This window comes from Callithrix jacchus, chromosome 14 (genome assembly GCF_049354715.1).
Source record: "Callithrix jacchus isolate 240 chromosome 14, calJac240_pri, whole genome shotgun sequence".
Classification (NCBI taxonomy): Eukaryota; Metazoa; Chordata; class Mammalia; order Primates; family Cebidae; genus Callithrix; species Callithrix jacchus.
In genome coordinates, this window is record NC_133515.1 from 91,533,780 (window position 1) to 91,553,698 (window position 19,919).

Sequence of the window (19,919 nt, forward strand, 5' to 3'; positions counted from 1 at the left end):
CATCATGAGGGCTCAGCATCTGGCCCCTCTCTGCACTTACTCCCTTAATGCGTTTCAGCTACCTCTTTGCACTGACGTCCACATCCTTGTTTCTAGCCCTGACTCTTTTATTTTAGCTAACGGCCATTTTTTCCTGGCTATTCCCTGACATTGGACACATACCTTTTGAAAGGCTCCACTGCTTGTGAAATGTCTTAAACAGAACACATCAGTCTGGACTTCTTACCAGACCCGGAAGCTTCCAGTCTTCTTTCTTAATTCCATGCCACCTGGGGCCCTCATATTTTCCTTCTGTGCTGTACCTATTCCCTGATTCCCTTGCAAGACCCAGCTTAACTCTCCATTTGCCATTAAGTCTTTTCCATTCATTTCTTTCTTTTTTTTTTTTTTTGTATTTTTAGTAGAGACGGGGTTTCACCTTGTTGACCAGGATGGTCTCGATCTCTGGACCTCGTGATCCAACCGCCTCGGCCTCCCAAAGTGCTGGGATTACGGGTGTGAAACACTGCACCTGGCCTTGGGTCCCCTTCTTATTTTGTTCCTCTTAGTCCAGGAAAGGATGGGGCTGGAAGAGCAGGAACCGGTATCTCACTGCCGCAGGGCCAGGAGGCCTGGAAACCAAGCTGCACTCAGCCCTCTACCTTCTCTTCCTGCAGAGGCAGGTGTGTGTGTGTGTGTGCCTTTTCCAGTCAGCCTTTGAGACTCGTCACTGTGCAGCTGAGCCCTGAGCACAACTCCCAAGGCCATCAGGATCATTCATGCCCTCAGAGCATTCCCCCAAGAAGTCACTTCTCCCAGTAGGGTATCTCACAGCTCTGGCCTGGCACTGCCTTCCATCTGTGATGGGGCAGGTGGTCCTGGGGGAAGCTGACCTCACCTCACTGAGAGCAGGGTAGCCTTGATGCCTTCAGGAAACACTTCATTTCTGCTGGAGCTGGGGTCAGCTGGAGTCCTAGGGTTGGGTTCCTGGGCCAGAGGCTGCTGTGGGCTGCTATGGGTGCTCTACCCTACTGATCTGGGCTAACATCCACTCCTGTGATTGGAGGGGGAAGGCCACTGCTCTGGGCCTGGAAATCACTGAATGGCAGGAAATCACTCTGGTCACAGCCTCCCCCCCCCCCGCCCGGCTCCTCCGTCCCAGCCCTAGCCAAGGTGCTGCAGCCTCTCACCTGCAGAACTGGCGAGAGTGGTTCATGTTTGGGCCCGCCTTAATGTTTCCTTTCTCAGGGTCGTAGATGGTGGTGGCTCTGGCATAAGCCCCACCCAGGATGAAAACGAAGCCATTGAGGGTGACAGCGGGGGCATACTTGTTGTCTGTGAGGAGAGCAGAGCAGGCAGGTCACGGCATCTTGTCTCGGACTTCCCTCTCCTTTTCTTTCCCAGCAGACCCTCCAGGGAAGGAAGCTGGAAAGACTTCTAAGAAGGGAGTGATTGGCCTGAGGATAGACCTGGGACCTAGGGGAACCTGGAGCCTTGACTCACTCGCCCACGTGATCTGGGGGCTCAGCAACTCCTACCCGCCTCCAGACCTGGGTCTGCAGAGCTGTTGGGCTTAGCCTGACTTCTGGGGATGGGATACTGAACAAATCAGTGAGGCAGGGGTGCGACCCTGGCTGAGGACACCGCTGGTTCTCACCAATCATTGGGGACTCGATGAAGCTCCACGTGTTGGTCTGAGGAACATAAGACTGGAGGACGCCCGCAGCTCGGCCTGCCTCATTCACCCCACCAAACACATAGATCTTTCCGCCGCACACTGTGGCTGCAGCAGAGTGCACTGCCTTGGGCAGAGGGGCCACTGCCTCCCATTGGTTGGTGATGGTGTCATACCTGCAGGAGAGGAGAAAAAGAGCCCAGGGTCAAGGTGGACCTTGTGCAGGGCAGAGGCCACAGCAAGAGCAGTACACTACCATCTGGTCCTTGCCCTCAGCATGGCCAGCATAGCCTGAGATCACACAGTGGGGAGCACTTCCAGGAGACACTCAAGGCCGCCTAGGGTCTGGTCCAGAGTAGCCCTCAGCCTTCCTCTGGAACATCAGTGGGCTCCTTCTGCCTGCGGCAGCCTCTGTGCAGAATTCCTGTCTCCCTCCCTTTGCTCACGCGGTGCTCCCCTCTCTATCCAGCTCAATCTTGCCCTTGCATTTGGCAATGCTGGACTGAGCATTTGCTTTATAGCCAGGCCCTGGGCTGCAAACTGGAGAAATGCACTGGATGAAGCACCATTTCTGCCCTCGAGGAGGTTATGACCCCATGAAAAAGGCAGTCAAAGAGAACACACAAAAACAATTACACGCAGGATGCTGGGCGGGCTGAAGGTGAGAAACCCAAAGGTGCACACGGCGGGGCACCCAGCAGCTCCAGTAGGTGCCGATACTCAGGCTGGGCCTCGAAGGATGAATAGGCCACTAGCTGGGTGGATGGGAAACAGGATTGCATGGGCAAAGGGAAAGCATTACAGGTGAAGGGAGCGCAGTGGCAAAGGCAGAATTTTGGGAGAATTTAGAACGCAGACAGTCCCCAACTTAGTGATTTTTCCAGTTTATGATGGTGCAAAACGATTGGCATTTTCATGTAAGGTGTAATGTTCAATAAAATACATGAGATACTTGACATTTTATTATAAAACAGGCTTTGTGTTAGATGCTTTTGCCCAACTGTAGGCTAATGTAAGTGTTCAGAGCATGTTTAAGATAAGCCGAGTAAACCATGATGTTCAGTAGGGCAGGCATATTAAGTGCATTTCTGACTTAGAATATTTTCAATGTATAATGAGTTCATCAGGACATAACCGCGTTGTCCATCAGGATGCTTCTGTAGTATGGAATGGCTGGAAAGGGGGGTAGTTAAAAAGGGCCATGTGTGTCAAGCTAATGGAGCTGGGCTTTATCTGGAGTGCAGTGGGGAAGCCCTGAAGGTTTGTCTGTTTGAGACAGGGTCTTCCTCTGTTGCCCAGGCTAGAATGCAGTGGCATGATCACGGCTCATTGCAACCTCGATCTTCTGGGCTTAAGCAAGTCTTCCACCTTAGCCTCCTGAGTAGCTGGGACTACAGGTGTGCACCATCATGCCTGGCTAATTTTTCGATTTTTCCTAGAGATGAGGTCTCCCTGTGTTGCCCAGGCTGGTCTTGAACCCTTGAGCTTAAGCAATCCTCCCACTGTGGCCTCCTAAAGTGCTGGGATTACAGGTGTGAGCCACAGTGCCTGGCTGACCTAAAGGTTTTAAGCAGGGAAATAATGTGAACAAATTTGGCCTCTGGAGAGATCACTGTGTCTGGAGTGAGGAGGTCAGAAGCAGGGAGACTAGTTAGGTGAGACTAGTCTGCGCAAGAAACTTGGAGAGACGCAACAGTGGCTTGGACCAACGAATGATAAGAGTATGAGGACATGGGAGCAGAGGAGTTGGAATGGGTGTGTTTGCTCATTGATGAGATGCTGGCGCTAAGGGAAATAGTTGCCAAGGATGGCCCAGGGTCTGGCTTGGGAGGCTGCCTGGTGGTGACACTGCTGATGGTGACACTACTGGTGGGATAGGGAGGTTGGGGGAGGAGGGCGATTTCAATTTTTTTCACACGAAGTTTAAAGTATTTGTGGGCAACAGATGGGGATGTGCAGTAGACAGTCACATACTTGGGTCTGGATGAAATATTCAGCTGTGTGATCTCTGGCACAGTGGAAATGGAAGCTCGGGAACATGCTGGGGAGATGTGTACTGCACAGGGGCTAAGGACAAGTTGCGGAAATGTGGCCTTTAAGAGGGGAGCTGAGAGGCATCCTCAGAGGGCAGCCAGGGTCCCAACATCGGGTGAGTGGCTGTGTCACTGAAGGCGAGGGCTTCAAGGATGGAGGATGGAATCTCCAGCAGGCCACTGCTCTATAGTTAAGGGCACTTCAATTAAAATGAGGTGCAGAAGCCAATTGTGTCAGTAGAGACCACAAGTGTATGTAGACTTCTTTTGGAAGAAACTTAGCTGTGAAGTGGCACAGAGGGTAGGGCCTAGAAAAGAATCCAGAGCTGAGAGGGGTCAATGGAATGCTGATGAATGTTTAGCAACTGGTTCTCGAGGGAAAAAGTCATGGTTTGCAGCATTTGCTGATTTCTGCAATGTCACTCCTCCCATTTGGCTGATCTCAAGCTGCCATTGGGATGTTGCTGAACATGGAGTTGGAAAGAGATGTGCTGTGGCTACCATTCTCTGGAATCTCCTCCCTGGGGAGATGCAATGGGCATATATAACCTCAGGGCCCAAGACAGCAGTAAAAGTTAGGAAGTGGTGAGTGTCGAGCATGGGTTACCTTTGTTTTTAATACTGTGCATATAATTTAATTTTTAATAATTAAAAACGGTAAATTTTTGTGTTAAGAACTGGCTTGCAGGAACTTTAACATCTGTACCAATTTTTAAATCTGTAATTTGACCATTCAGATCTCACAAGCCAGCACACAATGGGTTTTGTTTTAATTTTGGAGGGAATGTTTAATTGTGTTTACATGCTGATAGGAAGGAGTCCAACTGCATAAGGAAAGACTAAATGTATATGAAAGAGAGGGGAGAGCTGATGATGGAAGGCTTCCAGGAAGTAGATGAATGGAATCCAAAGTGTGGAGGGAACATGGAGTCCATCTGGGCAGGAGAGAGGAAGGCAAAGATGGCGTGAGTGTAGCCATATTTGTGGGAGTGACAGCAGGAAGGCAAGTAAGTTCTTGACTGATGGCTCCGTTTTGTCTGTGAAGCAGGAGTCAGAGTTGAGCAAAGTAGTGGGGAATCTGTAGGGTCAGATCTCTGAGGAGAGCGGTCAAGATGGGAAGTAACTGGTCCTGAGAGTGGGAGAAACTGAGGGAAACCCAGAAAGACTGCCTCACAGCGGGAAGGACCCAGTGAAGGATGGGCCTTCCCTTCTTGTGTGGTGGGGCCCATGTGTTGTTGGGTGAGAGTTCCTCCATCAGTATTCAGTCCCCAGGGCTGGGCGCAAACGGTTGGGTGGAGCAGATGTGCCGATGTGGGACGCAGGACAAAGCAGCAGAGGAAGAGGATGAAATGACGGAACATGAGTTCCAGACAAGACAGCGAAGAGGGACAACAGGAGGCAGCTGTGGGAAAAGCAGACTTGGGGCTCAGGAGCCTGGCTGGGTTACTGGGATATTTGAGGTCTTCTTCACAGGACAGCTGGAAGATTGGTCTTCAGTGTTTCCGTTGGTTCCTAGGGGGCTGCTCTCCTAACTCCAGTTGCCTCCGTGCTTACTCAGGCCCTCCCAGTGGGGGACACATCTACTGCTCAACACACTGCTCACTGTGAGTGCCTGAATGCAAAGTGAGGTTTGGGCACTGCGTGCTGTGCCGCCAGGGTTGGGTCTGTCCCGCCCATATCTTCCCTGGGAAGCACATGGGGCCCACTTGCTTTCTGTGAGCCTCCTTGGGGCACAAGCCATAACTGGGTCACAGCCCAGAGCCCCAGGAAGCTGGCCTCTCCCAGCCCGTGCCTCTGCCTCCAAGTGAGGGTGATGCGACATTCAGTTCTGTGCTTGGATTTGAGAAGAAGCTGGAATGTCTTAAAGGGCAGTAGCGGGCTGATTCAATTAAGCCCCAGATGAATAATATGTGGCTTATATGCAATGGAGTAAGTGTCTTTTTGGACAGTGTCAGAAGTTCAGATATCTGTTTTTTAAGCCAATATGGCAGGGATCCAAAGAGCTCCTGCAGAAGGAGCTGGGAGACAGTGGAAGATTATGTGGCTGTTAGTCCTCAGTCTTTCAGTATGATGGCACATCGCACCAAATGTGAATTTCCTGAGAGTTTGTTATTCCAGGTGGCTGATTGCCAAGCCATGAGCCCTCCCGTCAGCTCAATCTGTCAGATTCCTGCTTGAGAAGGATATGCTAATGACATGCAAATGACCCCGCCGAGTGAGGCGCTCTGCTATCATTTATCCGGTAACCACAGCTACTGCAATATATTGCTATAAAATATTAGATCCAGTTATTTATATAATGATATGATACAGGTTTGTCTATTGCACTGTTGTCTTAATCTATAATTATATGCTCTTGCTCTATTCCTGTAATACTGTAATGTAATGTAATTATAATGCACCATATATCTCATTCATTATCAATATAATAGCCATTTGTACCATTAGCGCTTCCTGGGGAACAAAGCACCCTCATGTCTGTCCCCATTACCCTGACCTTCCTGTCACCCTGAATTCTCATCATTGCCACTGTGTGGCACAGATAGCAACTTACCCAAAGGGGGTCCAGCTATGCTTCTTGGAAAGCAGTGGGCGTTTCTTCCCCTGCACTCTCCAACCCACTTGCATGCACACTGCCCAGGGGTCTTCAAGCCTGCATTCTGTCCCTACAAGGACAGCTGGCAGAGTCTGGTGGGCTGAGGAAGGGCTCAGGGCCCCTCAGGGTACCCTTTTGTCCTGGACTTCTCCTTCATCTCTTGGGGTTCCCAGGGTGGTCTTGCTCACCCTGTGCCCACGCTGCCCTTTCACAGCCAGAAGGAGGGCCTAGCCCCCCAGGAAAGGCCCATCCATGCAACCCCTGGGTCTTGGAAAACAGCCCCAGGACCCTGTTGTCTGGGCTTTGTCTCACTGCTTAGTTAGTGCATTTGATCCTTGAACAAATCCCTATATTTATCAACAAGCATAAGTTAGCAAAATGAGTAATCAGTGTCTTAGGAGATTAAAAATAGCTGACAAAAGGAAGACAGAATGACGGATCTAGCTCAGTTTCCTCCTACAGAGAAAATGTCTCCTTTTTCATGTGGTTATCGGATGACAAATGATTGGAAGCAGATGCTTCCAGAATGCTTGGGCAGGCACAGCTGGGCAGTGGGTCACACTGAAGGCCGCCAGTACCAGGGCCAACCCAGGCCCAGGAACAGTGCTAAGATCCTCATCATCACACGGGAATGCCCATGATTGCCAGATCAATATGACAATTAAATGCTGTTACTGAGCCATCTCTGGGCTCCACTTGGGGGAGTTAAAAGCCCACGATGAGTGTTCAGAGCCTGTCTCACTCTGCAACCATCTTTGCTGTAACATTTGTCAAGTGTCCAATTAGCCACCAAGGGGGAAAAAATACAAATTGAGGGGTATGTGTGGCTTCACAGGCAACATGATGTCCCGTGGGAGTATGTGCTTTCTGGTGGCACATGGTAGCGGGGGGAGGGAGGGTGGGCTCAGGTGCAGGAGGGGCTCTGGTGATCTTAGCTGCCTCCCTTGCGCTGTGCTTTGGGCCAGGTTAGCCTGAGGGGTTACCCTCCAGGCACTAGTTTCTCCAAAAACAGGACTAAGCCTCCTTTCTGCTGCCGGAGAAAGCTTCCTGAGCACTTCCCCTCGGTCTGTTCTCTGTTCCCTGGCTCAAGGGAAAAGGATTTTGTGTTCTCACCCAGAAGCAGCCTCTTCAGCCCATGCCCCTCATGCCTGTCTCTGACCCTCCACAATGGCCTCGGGAGGAAGCCAGCCTGGGAGTCCCAGCCGACGGCAGGTTCACACAGGTGGTCCTTTGGCTTATTTTTTCTTCTGGAAAGTTCTAGAGGGTTGGCAAGCATTTTCTCCCTGAACTGCTTAGTTTGTGTGCAGTAGCTCTTCCCTGAATGACGAACAGATGCCCTGGTGTGTGTGGCTGGAGGGAGGAAGGGAGCTCCCTGGTGAGGTACCCCTGCTTGGCAGGACAAGGATGCCCTGCCACAGGCACAACCCACAGTTTAAACATTGCTTCCAGCTTTGCCCCAAACCCCAGCAGTCTCTGGGCTGGTACTCACGGTACAGGGTGTTCCCTGACTGCCTGGCCAGGAGGGTCTGGCTCCTCCCGGGCCTCCTGCAACTGGATCCTGGGCCTCCAGCTTGTCTGACACCTAAATGGGTGTCAGGACGAAAGCACCCCATCTTCCATCTCAGCAACTGCAAAGGTGGCACAGATGCCATCCCACCTGCTTCTACCCCACACCCTGGTGCCCCTGGTGCTGTGACTGAAGAGCCTGGGATGACTGCCCTTATGAATGGTCCAGGCTCTGCTCCATCACCATTGAGTGGGTGTCGTCTGTTCTTGGCGCACATAAGAGCATACCCCTGTCCTGAACATGGCCTCATTACCTCTCCACGTGGTCCACGTTGCCTGCCACACCAAGTCCTCCGAGGGTGTAAATCTTCCCATCATAGACGAGGCTGTTGTGCCGACAGCGGGGCACTGTCATTCTGGAGACGAGGTTCCAGTTATCGAGCAGGGACATGTAGCACCAGACATCGGCCAGCGTCACCCCTGATTCCATCCCACCTGGAGGCAGTGTGGGAGGCAGAGAGAGCGGGCAGGGTGAGGAGGAGCCCGGGGTCAGCAGGTGCAGCCCCAGGGCAGAGGAAGCCTTCACCTGCAAAGTTGACACTAAAGGGCCGTGGCCTTCCTCAGCCCTGAGGTGGGGAGCAGGCCCCTCAGGATCCCCATGCCCTGTCCTGCCCCAGCGCTAGGGGGCCTCACCTGAGAGGTAGATGTTGTCCCCGGCACTCACTACACTGAAGAACTCGCGGTCGTAGAAAGGCAGCGAGGCCAAGGGGTACCACTTGTTGTTCTGCGGGTTCCAGCAGGTGACAGCCACCAGTGAGCGCTGGGTCATCCCCACCATCTGACGGCCCCCAACCAAGACGATGACCTCAGCCACACCTGCAGGGACACAGATGGGCGTCCTTGGGACACACCCTAAGACTGCCAGCATCTGTGCCTGGCACCTCGCTAGGACCGCTGAGCCCAGGATGCTGCTTCTGGGAGGTTGGGGGTGTGCCCGTCCATACCTGCGGAGAGGCGCGGCCGGGTTCGGGGCGTCTGCATCTCCTGGCGAGCATGGGGCAGCATATGGTAGCGTTTGGCCTCGTTCACCAGGTCCCGGCAGGCTTCTGATGACTTGATCAGCTCTTCATTGTCAATCACGTTGAGCAGGTAGCTGGGGTGGATGAAAGGGAGGCGGACCACAGCCAGGAGCTCAGCGGCGTACTGCAGGATAAAGGAGACAGGGAATCTTCTTAGACTAGCAAGAGGGAGCCACCTTCTGGAAGGAAAGAAACAGTGTGGGGCTGCACAAGAACGGAGAATTCCAGGCTGTGTCGGGCTTGGGAGTGTAGCTGCTCTGCTCTGCAGGCCTAGACAGAGATAAGGGGAGGTCCGGTCAGCTGGAGGTGTGGAGGGGAAGGAGGGGAGTGTAGGGGTTGGGAGGGGAGGCTGGCAGCCTGCAGCCAGCCCTGTGGCAGATCAGGACACTGGGAGTGGGGGCATGGGGGTTAAAATGAGGAAGACAGGATTATTAAAGAGCTATGAGTGTGGCGGGGACCCAGGAACAGGTGGGAGGACCCAGGAAAGCTTCAAGGAGATGGCAATTGTGAAGCTTGCAAGTTCCAGCTGTGGGAGCCAGTGTCTCCCCAGCACCAACAAGTCTTTCAGTGGTGCTCCATGTCCCATGGCCTGAAACTGTCACCCTGCACAGAGGAGGTTTCACAGACTCACTTGACTCTCCCCTCCTGGCAAACTCTGCTCATCACTCTACTTCCATTTCATGCCATGAGTAAGTGGCAACCACCGGAGGCCAGGCACGAAGCTGATCACTGTGGGTGCAAAGGCCAATGCGACCCGCTCTCTGACGTCGAGGGGTATACAGTTTAATGGGGGGATCTGCTACAAAAAGTGCACGGGGGCAAGAGGAGGGTCTAGTGAGGGCTTTTAGTGGGTGCAGGAGTAAGAGGTTTTGCTTGCAGAGGGAATGGCATCTGGATGGGGTATGCAAATGGGCAGACTTCTGCCAGGCACAGGGTGGAGGGGAGGGCAGACATTCAAAGCCTGTGTAGAGCTGTTGGAGAGTGACAGAGAATGGTGTGTCTCGAGAATTGGATGCGGTTTATTCTTATCAGATGCAACAGGATTTTGTTGAGGAGGTGTCTAGGGAGACAGCGAGAAGTGAGGGGAGAGAGGCTGGGGAGGCCAGGCAATGCTCAACAAGGACTGCACAGTTTCCCCTGTGGAATTGATGAGGCAACTGACGAGGGGTTGAGTGGAGGGATATGTTCAGTGTGCCTTCAGAAAGACCGCTCGGGCTGGAGGGTGGAAAATGGACTTGGAGGGAGCAAGACAGAGGCAGGGAAACCACTTCAGAGATGCTGCAGTCATCCTGGGGAGATGACGGTCTCAATGGGGAGAGAAGTTGATCCACTTAAAGGGGAGGAAGGGGGTGGGAAGGAGTGTGGTGTAACCAAATGGCTGTGGAAGACGTGGGAGGAGGCTAGCCTTCGGTTTTGGGGAGCAGGCATGGCTGAACTAAGGAGCACAGGCAGAGGTGTAGGCTTTGGGCTTGGTGAATTAGGAGAATCTGTGGACATCCTGTTGGAGAGGCCCAGAAAGCCACTGAGCAGAGGGGTCTGGAGCTCAGGAGAGGGTTCTGGGTCCGAGACACAGATCTGAGAGTCACAGAGAATTGTGGCAGTCACAGTTATTAGCTGCCCCATTGAACTTCCTACCTCTGAGAATAAACCCTGCTTCCCCACCTGATCAGTCTGAGGACCCCTTTCTCTGGGCTCAGCGGCCTGGTCCAGGGCAGGTGTGCTCTCTGCATCCTCTCTTTACCCAACACAGGACCTCACAACCTCTGGCTTCCTGAGTGCAGAGGTTTCCATTTGGCTCATCGGGGGCTCCCTGTCTCTTCAATAACCAGGGCAGGGGCAGGCTCCTCCTGCTAGGCCCGTGCTCCTGGGAGCTCCAGAGTCCCCTGGCTCAGGCACCCACTTCTCCCTGCAGGGCACAGGTGGTGTGGCTCTTGGCTGACTTGGATCTCCTTTGGGGTGGAATGCCAGCCCTCGAGGATCCTTTGGTGACTGGTTTCTCATCTCTATGCCCTCCCTTCACCTCTCTGCTGCTCGGGGGGAGCAGGACAAGCCCCCACATCCTCCTTCATCCTTGCTGCAGATCCCATTGCCGAAGGGGGACCCCAAACCCAGAGAGAAGGGGTGGGGCGGGCCAGGCCCCACCTGTGTGCGGGTCGCAGGGTCCTTCTTGATCCACTTGATGACCGTCTCGTACACCAGCTCCTCGGCCTTGGTGTTGAGGCTGTCGTTGGAGACGTAGGCGATGAAGTCGTCCTTGGAGATGCTGAGGATCTCCTCCTGGGCGGCCACCTCAGGGAAGATCTGCAGCGCGAAGGCCTTGGCCATGTGGTAGAGCTCGCTGCACTGCATGGCCTCGGCCATGGCCAGCACGCCCAGGCAGTTGCTGGCCGTCAGCTGCTTCTCTGGGGGTGAGAGCACAGGACCACTGACCCGAGGGCCCCGGAAGCAGTTGCCACCTGTTTCCATTGCTGTCACTCCGGATCCCTCTCTGAGCCCACATCCTGGGGACCCTGCCTCCAGCATCCAGAGTCCCTGCAGGTCCCCTTCCTGCATGTCTGGAGCCTTCGATCCTTCTCCCAGGTTTTCCCCTACCCCATCTTATGCTGACTCCGGGGGCCTCCCTCTGAGTGCACAGGTCCTGGCAGAAGGACTGGGACTGGGAGGCCTGAAGTGCGAGAACCCTGCTTGGAGCCTGGGCCTGGGCTGGGGTCAGGAGTCACACTGTTGCTGAGGTTGAGGATGGCACTGAGGCTTACAGCATCTTCCAGGTGGTGCCAGGCATGTTTGTGGCCCCAACCACCTTCGCTCAGCTGTGTCAGCGGCAGCACCCCTCGCGCACCTCCCACCTTCTTGCATAGTCTTCTGCTGCACCCAATCGGACCCACTGGGGTGTAGAGTCCTCCTGGCCAGCTCTCCTGGGCTTAGTGGCTAGGTTCAGAGTGGGAGCCATCTCTGTATCCTGTTTACCCAATACAGTCCCTCCCAGGGCCTCACACTCTTCTCCCTTCATGCTGGTGGTTCTTCAAGCCCAGATGTGTCTGGGTTCTTGGAGGCCCATCTGTGGGCAAGCCTAACTGCCGCCATGGCTCCTAGTACTTCCAGAATGCTCGGTGCTCCTCTTTCCTCACAGATCTGCCCATCTCTAGGCTGAGCTCTGGCTTTCTCTCTGCACTCCACACCCTAGCCCACTGGTTCTTTTTTTTACTTTTGAGATGGAGCCTCGCTCTGTCTCCCAGGGTTGGAGTGCAGTGGCACAATCCTAGCTCACTGCAACCTCCGCCTCTGGGGTTCAAGTGATTCTCCTGCCTCAGCCTCCTGAGTAGCTGGGGTTAGAGGTGTGCACCACCATGTCCAGCTTATTTATATATTTTTAGTAGAGATGGATTTTCCCCATGTTGGTCAGGCTGGTCTCAAACTCCCGACCTCAGGTGATCCAACCTCAGGTGATCTGCCCACCTCAGCCTCCCAAAGTGCTGGGATTACAGGCGTGAGCCACCGTGCCTGGCTACCACTGGTTCTTTGGGGGTTTTCATCTCTGTCCCTCCCTCACCTTGCTGTCGCCCACGTGGAGAAGCATCAAGTATAAAGGCAGCATGTTGTTTGGGTCAGGGAGCCCTGGGAACTCCTGATACTCAGTCCCCATCCTGGGTAGCAGATCTGGGTATTCGAGGGACAGTTCAGATGTCCAGACCTGTGCAGGCATCTGGGGTGGCCCAGGTATGAATAAAGTGAAGGGAAACCAAGTTTGAGCTGCTTTGTTCGGGGTCTAGAAAGTGGGGCTGTGAGGCCAGGGCCACGGCTTCTCCCCACAAGCAGAGCATGTGCACAGGCCTCATGGTGCCATTTGTTCTCATGAGGCCTGGAGGGGCACAGTGCACCTCTTCCACCTACAGAGAAATGACGTGGAGTCCCCTTCATTCCACGCCGAAAGAGGGCCTTTGCAGGGGGTTATCCGAATTACCCTCTTAAAATAGCCCTGCCAAACCCAGCCACGTGGGAGGGAGCTCTGGCTGTGCACACACAGCCCTCCCCGCTCCATCCTTGCTGTTTCGAGTTCTCCGCCCATTTGCACTCTTCCCCCCAAGCGACACACGTGGCTCCTGGGCTCACCGAGAAAGGACACGCAGACTTTGCAGAAGGTGTGGAACTGGAACTTGCTGGCCGCCTCCAGCAGGGTCTTGGCGTTGGCCGAGTCGATGACCAGGGAGCCGGTGTAGACAAACTCCAGCAGCAACTCCAGGACATCTGCCTGCAGGTTCGACAGGACCAGCTCCAGCTTCTCCCGGCCACCCTGGCCGCTGTCTTGCACGGACCTAGGCACAGAGACCAGGGCGTCCTTACCCGCCGCCCCGCGGCCACCATGCCGCTTCCTCACAGGGCTAGGTCTCCCTGCACACCTTGGTCGCGCCCTTGGTTTTAGGACTCAAAGGACACAGCAATGACACACCTGAACCTAACGCTCTGACACAGGATCTGAAAGAGAAGAGTCTGACCAGAGACGCCCAAAAGAACAGAAAACCCTGCTTATCACTACTCGGCATGTCCATGCAAAAAAAGATGCAAATCAAAAAGCATGAGCTATGGATGGGGACGAGGACCAGGACTGGCCTCAAAGGGAAACAATACGGTTCTGCCCACTGCTGGCCCTGGCATCTCCACCAAAGCAGACCAACATATCCCAGCCTGGTCCCATCTGCCTTGGGTCGCAGATTCTCCAACGTGACCAAGGCTTGGGAGGCCCCCAAATGGCTGTGATCCCAGCCAACCCAGAGATACGCTCTGATCGCCCCAAGACTGAGGGCCCCAAGTTGCCCCAGAACCCCCTCCAACCCCACCTCTTACCAAAAACATATTGTTTCCTTTTAGGCATGGGAAGGAAGCCCTTCATGACATTGCTTTGAAACTGACAAGACGAGATAGACAGACAGAATGGTCAGAGCCGGGAAGAGGGGAGAGGAAACAACCAAGGACTTCCGCCACAGACAGCCAGCAGCCATGACCTGGGACCTGGCCCGGGGCGGGGCCCTCCTGCCACATGGAACACGGGGTCAGAGGTCAGAGTGGCCTGTGTGTAGAGTGTGCATCGGGCTTGGGAACTGGGGGGAGCAGGGGAGGGACACAAATATATCAGTCTGTTTATATCTGGTGTCTACAGGAATACAAAACCATTGCAAAGGCTCCTAAGGCCTGGCAGCTGCCCCTAAAGCTGGACCTGGAAGGAAACAGATAAGATGAAGCAAGAGTGACACTGATACAGAAGAGATGGCAGGAGGAAAAACACCTGGTGCGTTGGGAGTCTGGAGGCGGTTTCTCAGGCCTCGGCTTGGCTGCCCCGTCCTGGCTGCTCCAACCAGCCCTGCTTCCCGCTCTGAGCCCAGGTCCTGCCTGGGGCTGGGCCCGGCCACATGTCTGGGAAAAGACCTCTGTGGTCCACTCACTCACTCCCGAGGAGGCCACAGGGCAAGATGCTTGTGATGGGTCCCTGTCGTGCACCTGCGGCTGGCGGTGGGGCTGTCAAGGTGTCCAGCAAGCAAGCAGGCTGGCCGCAGGGAGGCCGGCTGCCGGATGGGTGGGTGGGTGAGTAGGCGGAAAGAGCATGGGGCAGGGAGCTGGAGGGGGCTGGGTACTGGGCTCTGCCACCCACAGGTGGGCAGCCTTGGCCTCCGGGCCCTCAGCCTCCTCTTCTGCAAAACAAGAGGGTGGAACTAGATGAGGTCTGAATTCCCATGGAGATTTTATGTGACAGAGGCTGCACAATGCCCTTCCCATGAGACTCTTCTCTACGTAGCAGTACCTGAAATTCCACCATTAGAGCGACATTCTCTCAGGTTAGGCACTGACCTCCCAGGGCCTCTGAAGCACTGTCATGGCCGGGAGGAGGGTGAGTGGCACTGTGATCCAGCTGCCAAGCTGGCGTCCAGGCTCCCTCCCAGGGCAGCCATGCTGGGCCCTCCCCATACAACAGCTTATCCGACCAGGACCCCAAGGGGGCTCTGCCTCTAAGCCCTGGGCCAGCCCAGAAGGCAGAGGGGGCAAGGTGCCAGCTCCACAGAGGCCCCTTCAAACCTCCACACACAGAGTGACTCCTAAAGTGACTTAACACACCTAGTCTTCTGCTGTCAGGATGGATGTCCATGCCTCGGTGGCTTTGTTAAGTGTAAAATAATTAACTCTGTGATCACTTAAAATCACAGAAATCCTCAACACCCCGGCCCCAGAGCCATCTGGTCAACCTTGTACTCCTGTCTTTACTGCCTGGGACTTCATTCCTACCAGCCGCTGTCTGGCCTCTCCTCTGCATGCTCTGCGGAGGTCACACCGGGCCACAGCCTTCTCCTGAGGCCTCTGGTCACTGCTGCCTCCAACTCTGGCCAGCCCACTTGTCTACCCAGGAGTCTTCAGGCACAGGAGCTCAAAGCCAGTGGAGGGCTGAGCCCAGGGGGACTTCAGACTTTAGGATGTGTGAGCACACACACGTGCACACATGGATATGCACACACACCACGCACACACACATGCACATAAGTACACACATATGCACACATACGCATATACACACACATGCACACATATGCACTGACGCTAGGAACCATGGAGTCACCCGGTGGGGAGGGGTGCTGGGCAGATGGACAGTCCATGGCTGGAGTAACAGGTGCAATGGGACCCACATGGCTGCCCTGAGGGGTGCTGCCTGTCTTGCCCACAGTCTGAGCCAGGGAGTGGCTCCTGGCAACCAGGCACAGGAGGAGGGGTGCAGGTGCCATACAGCATCGCAGGTGCTGTCTAGACTGGGGAGGACCCCTGGCCACAGAAGGCATGGCTGTGGCTCTGTTCCTCCCAGCCCCTTGTGAGGGCCACCTGCAGAGTGGAGGGGGCTGCTGGGCAGATCAGGCTTGGGAATGGCTGCAGAAGCACAGGGGAATGTGATGGGGGCTCTGTCAGATTCTGAGCTCAAGATCTGGAGGAGGCGAGGCCTGTGCCTCTTACCAACACACATGGTTCACACAGGCCTGTGTGCGTGGCCTAGAGAGCTGTGAGAGGGTGGGTGCGCCTCTCTATCCCTGGACACCAGACTGTCTTGGGACTGGACTCTAGTGCTCCTTAAGCCTTTTCCATGTGAGCAGGGAACCCAGAGGTTTCACCCCTGTGACAGGTGACTCTAGTCACTGACAAGGGGCTCTGTCTTCCACAGGTGGCTGTTCTGTCCCTGCCCTGAGCCATAACTTGTCCTGTCCTACTGGGCCCCATGGAGTGAGTGGCTTGGGGTGCTGCTGGCCCATCAGGTCATTATGTGGCTTTGGAGGGACTGCAGCAGGGCAGACGGGCAGCACTACCCTTCTCTATGAAGCTGATGCAGGGGTGTAGGGTGTGGAGTGAGGGGCAGGCTAGTGCTGCCCAGCCACACAGGCCCCATGGGGTCTGCCAGAAGACTAGAGCTTCCCTGAGTCACTTCCTTCCAGGGACAGGGTGCCCAGGAGAGGCCAGAGTCTGGGACACAGGCTCTGCTCAGCAGAGGAATGGCTAGGCCCAACTACTGGGATGCTTGCAATCCCACCATTAGCCATGGGCTCATCCAGGATTAGAAATGCCCTTCCAGGCATCAGGACGGGGGCCCTCATCCACCTGCACGCACCTCAGAGGTCAGGTGTTTTCATTTTGCAAATTGGAACTGGGCACTGTCTGGAGCCCAGACAGGAATCCATGGGCAGTGGTGGGTGAGGGACGGGCACGGGGCAGGTGGCTGGGACCCAGCTCTGCTCAGAAGAGAGGACCCTGCCCATGCAAGGACACCTGGGCATGTCACCAGCTGCAGGGCACACCCATGGACATGCATGGGTCTCCCTGGGTCTTGAGGATTTGTGTGGCTCAGGCCCACCCTTGGTAACTTGATGACAGATGTGGCTCATGCCATTGTGCCAGCATCCAAGATGAGACATAGGAGTCCCATTATCTGACTTCCAAGCCACTCCTGCGCAATCTAGCAAGCAAGGTGGCACGTGCTGCCACCCACACATATCAGCTGCTCAGGGAAGAGGGTGAAGGCTGTGCGACTCTGGGCAGGACTTTGCTGGTACCTTTCTGCATGGCCATGGGGGGCAGCTGGGTTCAAAAGGACTCGACCGTTGGCTGAGAGAGAACACTGATACCCAGCTCTCCCGCTCACAGCCTGGCTGTCATTTTTACAAAACATATATCTGGTTGCAACACTCCCAGGCTCCTGTGACCCAGGTCCAGCCTCCCTCCAGCCACGTCCCCTGCAAGCCACCCTCATGCCTGGCCCTGCAGCAATGTGGAGTCACCTGTGGGGCCTGAAACCCCCTCCTGCCTTTCAAACTTGCTCTTCCCCACTTATCTGCCCAGCTGATGCCCGTTCTTCATAACCAACATCAGATGCCATCTCTCCAAGGAGCCTCCCTGAACGCCCCTCCACCAGAGCTCAGCCCTTGGCCCACCAGTCTCTGAAGTGCCATCTTCACTCGTCTCCTTGCTTGTCTACAGCGTGTCCTCACGAGACTGTGGGCTCGGCTGGTGTTGGGTGTGAGCCCCAGCGCCGGGAGGGGCTCCTGTGTGTTTGCTGAGTGAGGAGCGAATGAATGACTTGAATTCCCATGTGTCCGTCTTGTGGCTCCAAGGGAGGGCATCTACATTGGGGTTGGGTCTGGCAAGCACTGTCCTTGCTGGGCTCAGGGGCTGGGTCAATGTCCTCCCTGGGGCTACAGTGGTGGACATATCACCTGTCTCAGGCTGGGGGTGGGAGTCTGGCCTGAGCCTCCAAACCTGAGGAGTCACTTGGCCCTCTCAGGGCTCATCCAGGAAGGGCCGATGTTGACCCCATGGAGGTCTGCACCAGGACAGAGGTCCCAGAGATGGTCTCTACTCCCTCCCCTTACAAGAGTGCAGCTGCCTGAGGGGGAAGCCCCTGCCTGGGGTCAGAGGGCAGGGCCATGCCTCTGCACTGGGCCAGTCCACAGTAAATCTCCAGGGTCACAGATGCGAAGGGGACTGAAAAGACATGGTGACATTGGCTTCTCTCTGACGGTCAAGAATGTGAAATTCTTTATGATTTTACATGGCAGGAAAGGAAGCCATCTTCCTATGAAGACTCAGCTTTCCTCCCGAGAAGGCACTTGTTTGCTCTCATTAGCGCCAATGGTCGTGTGTGCTCTGTGGCTGCAAACATGGTGACTTTCAGCCTCAGGGCACCCCGGGCTTGGCTTTGGCCTCCCCTCCTTTTTCTTGTGTGACCCTCCTGTATGCTGAAGGCACCCCAGCCCCGTCTCTACAGACCTCAGACCTTTCTGGGTTCAGATCCATGTACCTGGCTGCCTACAGGTAGCCCAACCTCGGGAGCTGGGTGTCCATCAGGCTGCTCAGCTCAACACGCCAGATGCTCAACTGCTCAGATCCCTAGCTCTCCCGACACTGGCCTATGGACCTGCTCTCCTCCCTGTGGCCTCTGATGCCCGTGATACCTCATCTTCTTGGGTCCTGGTGCTGGCACTTGGGAAGCCTCTCCATCCTGACCCTGCCAATCCTCTGCCCATCACCCCCAGGTGTCAGAGCTGGAAGGAGACCTGGGCATCATTTGAACCAATTTCCTGATTTATAGATGAGAAAGCCCAGGGTGCAGGAGAGGACATGACCAGCCTGAGGTCACAGGACAAGCGGCAGAGTCAGGTGTAGGACCCAGGTCTCCTACCTGCCAAGAGGGGTGTCCTCCTCCAGCCCGGTCCTTTCTGACCAAGGCGACTGAGACACATCCTACTGTTCTCCCACCTTTGGGTGGGTACCCCCTCCCTACTGCTCTTGATGTTCCTCACCTCAGACCATGCCCAGGTCCTAGCATGGGGTCTGTGGGAGGGCCATCTGGCCCACCCCGCCCTTCCCCACTCATTCCCCTCCCCGCTGCCTGGAACGTTCTTCCTCCCTCTTCTCAGCCTGCCCAAGAAGCCTTCACTACTTCAGGTTCCCACCTGGTGGATGCTCTTCTCTGTTGTGTGCAAGTTTGGCTTTCAGTGTGTGGTCTCTGAAAGCCATCCAGGGCCCCATGCTCCTCTCGCTCACCACATTCTAGCTGGGGACTGGGCTGCTGCTTAGCACCAACCTGCCCCACTCTGTCCTCTCCAGCTGGTTTGGAGAGGTCAGGCCCCTAGGACGCTCATCTGTGATCTTGCAGCCAGATACGGCCCCTGCTGTCCATTAATTTGCCAAGAGTGGCAGCACAAAGTCTTTCCCGGCCTGGTGAGACCACATGCCTCTCACCCCTGTGCTTGGACAGAGAGAGCCCAAGCCCCGGGGGGCAGGAGACCCAAGGTGTCCATGAGACGGGAAGTCCCAAGGAGCCTGCCCCTTCCTGCGAGGCTGAGGGCCAGCATGTGGCCAGGTGGGACCTCCCCACAGGGCAGCTCGGCTCTACGTGAAAGGACGGATCAGAGAGGAGACGCCAGCCAGGGAGCCATCCTGAAACAAAACACAGTCACTCCGGGGTTAGTTGGCAAGTCCAAACATGGCACGGGGAAGCAGAGGTCCTGTCCTCCCTCTGAGCACAGTCCCGGCTCAGCGTCTGCCCCGGAGAGGCTGCAAGGCAAGAGGAGCAGCGGCGTTCATCTGCTGAGGGCTGAGAGAAACATGAGCGTTACCCCGGGCTGGCCCCGGCTGCTCTCCCTCACTACGGAGCTGGAAGGTGGCCCCTGACTTCTTTGCAAAGGTATGAAGCAGACAAATTAAAAAATCAACGTAATGAAGAAAAGAAAAAAGATGCTCATGCACCAGTAAGACTCATTCAGGTAGAAATAGCCGGGGCAGAGGGCAGGAGGGAGGGATGGAGGCTGAGAGAGACCATGTTTAGGACACAGCTGGTCTGCACGCCCACAGCGCCAGTTTAGGCTCAGGGTACAAAGATGGGACATGCAGCGTGGCTCAGGCTCTGGCTACAAGTTTCTTCTCCCTGACTTGGGCTGAGGAAAAGCAGCCCCGGGGGCATCGTGTGCTCCTCAGTGGGGACGGCCTGGTCGATGTGCTTTCCTGGCATTATTCACACCGACAGCAGG

The 19,919-nt window shown here is 55.3% G+C and overlaps 1 protein-coding gene across 6 annotated transcripts in view; it reads right to left on the reverse strand.

Moving 5' to 3' along the window:
• KLHL29 (kelch like family member 29) overlaps positions 1-19,919 on the reverse strand; it is a 316,146-nt gene that overhangs the window by 2,768 nt on the left and 293,459 nt on the right. For all 6 annotated transcript variants that reach the window (XM_078349878.1, XM_035273092.3, XM_078349879.1 and 3 more), the window contains 7 exons: positions 12,979-13,181; positions 11,011-11,270; positions 8,794-8,992; positions 8,483-8,665; positions 8,104-8,284; positions 1,637-1,830; positions 1,170-1,314 (listed from right to left, as the gene is read on the reverse strand). In XM_078349878.1, the coding sequence (XP_078206004.1) occupies positions 1,170-1,314; positions 1,637-1,830; positions 8,104-8,284; positions 8,483-8,665; positions 8,794-8,992; positions 11,011-11,270; positions 12,979-13,181 (1,365 nt within the window). The remainder of the gene's footprint in view (positions 1-1,169; positions 1,315-1,636; positions 1,831-8,103; positions 8,285-8,482; positions 8,666-8,793; positions 8,993-11,010; positions 11,271-12,978; positions 13,182-19,919) is intronic.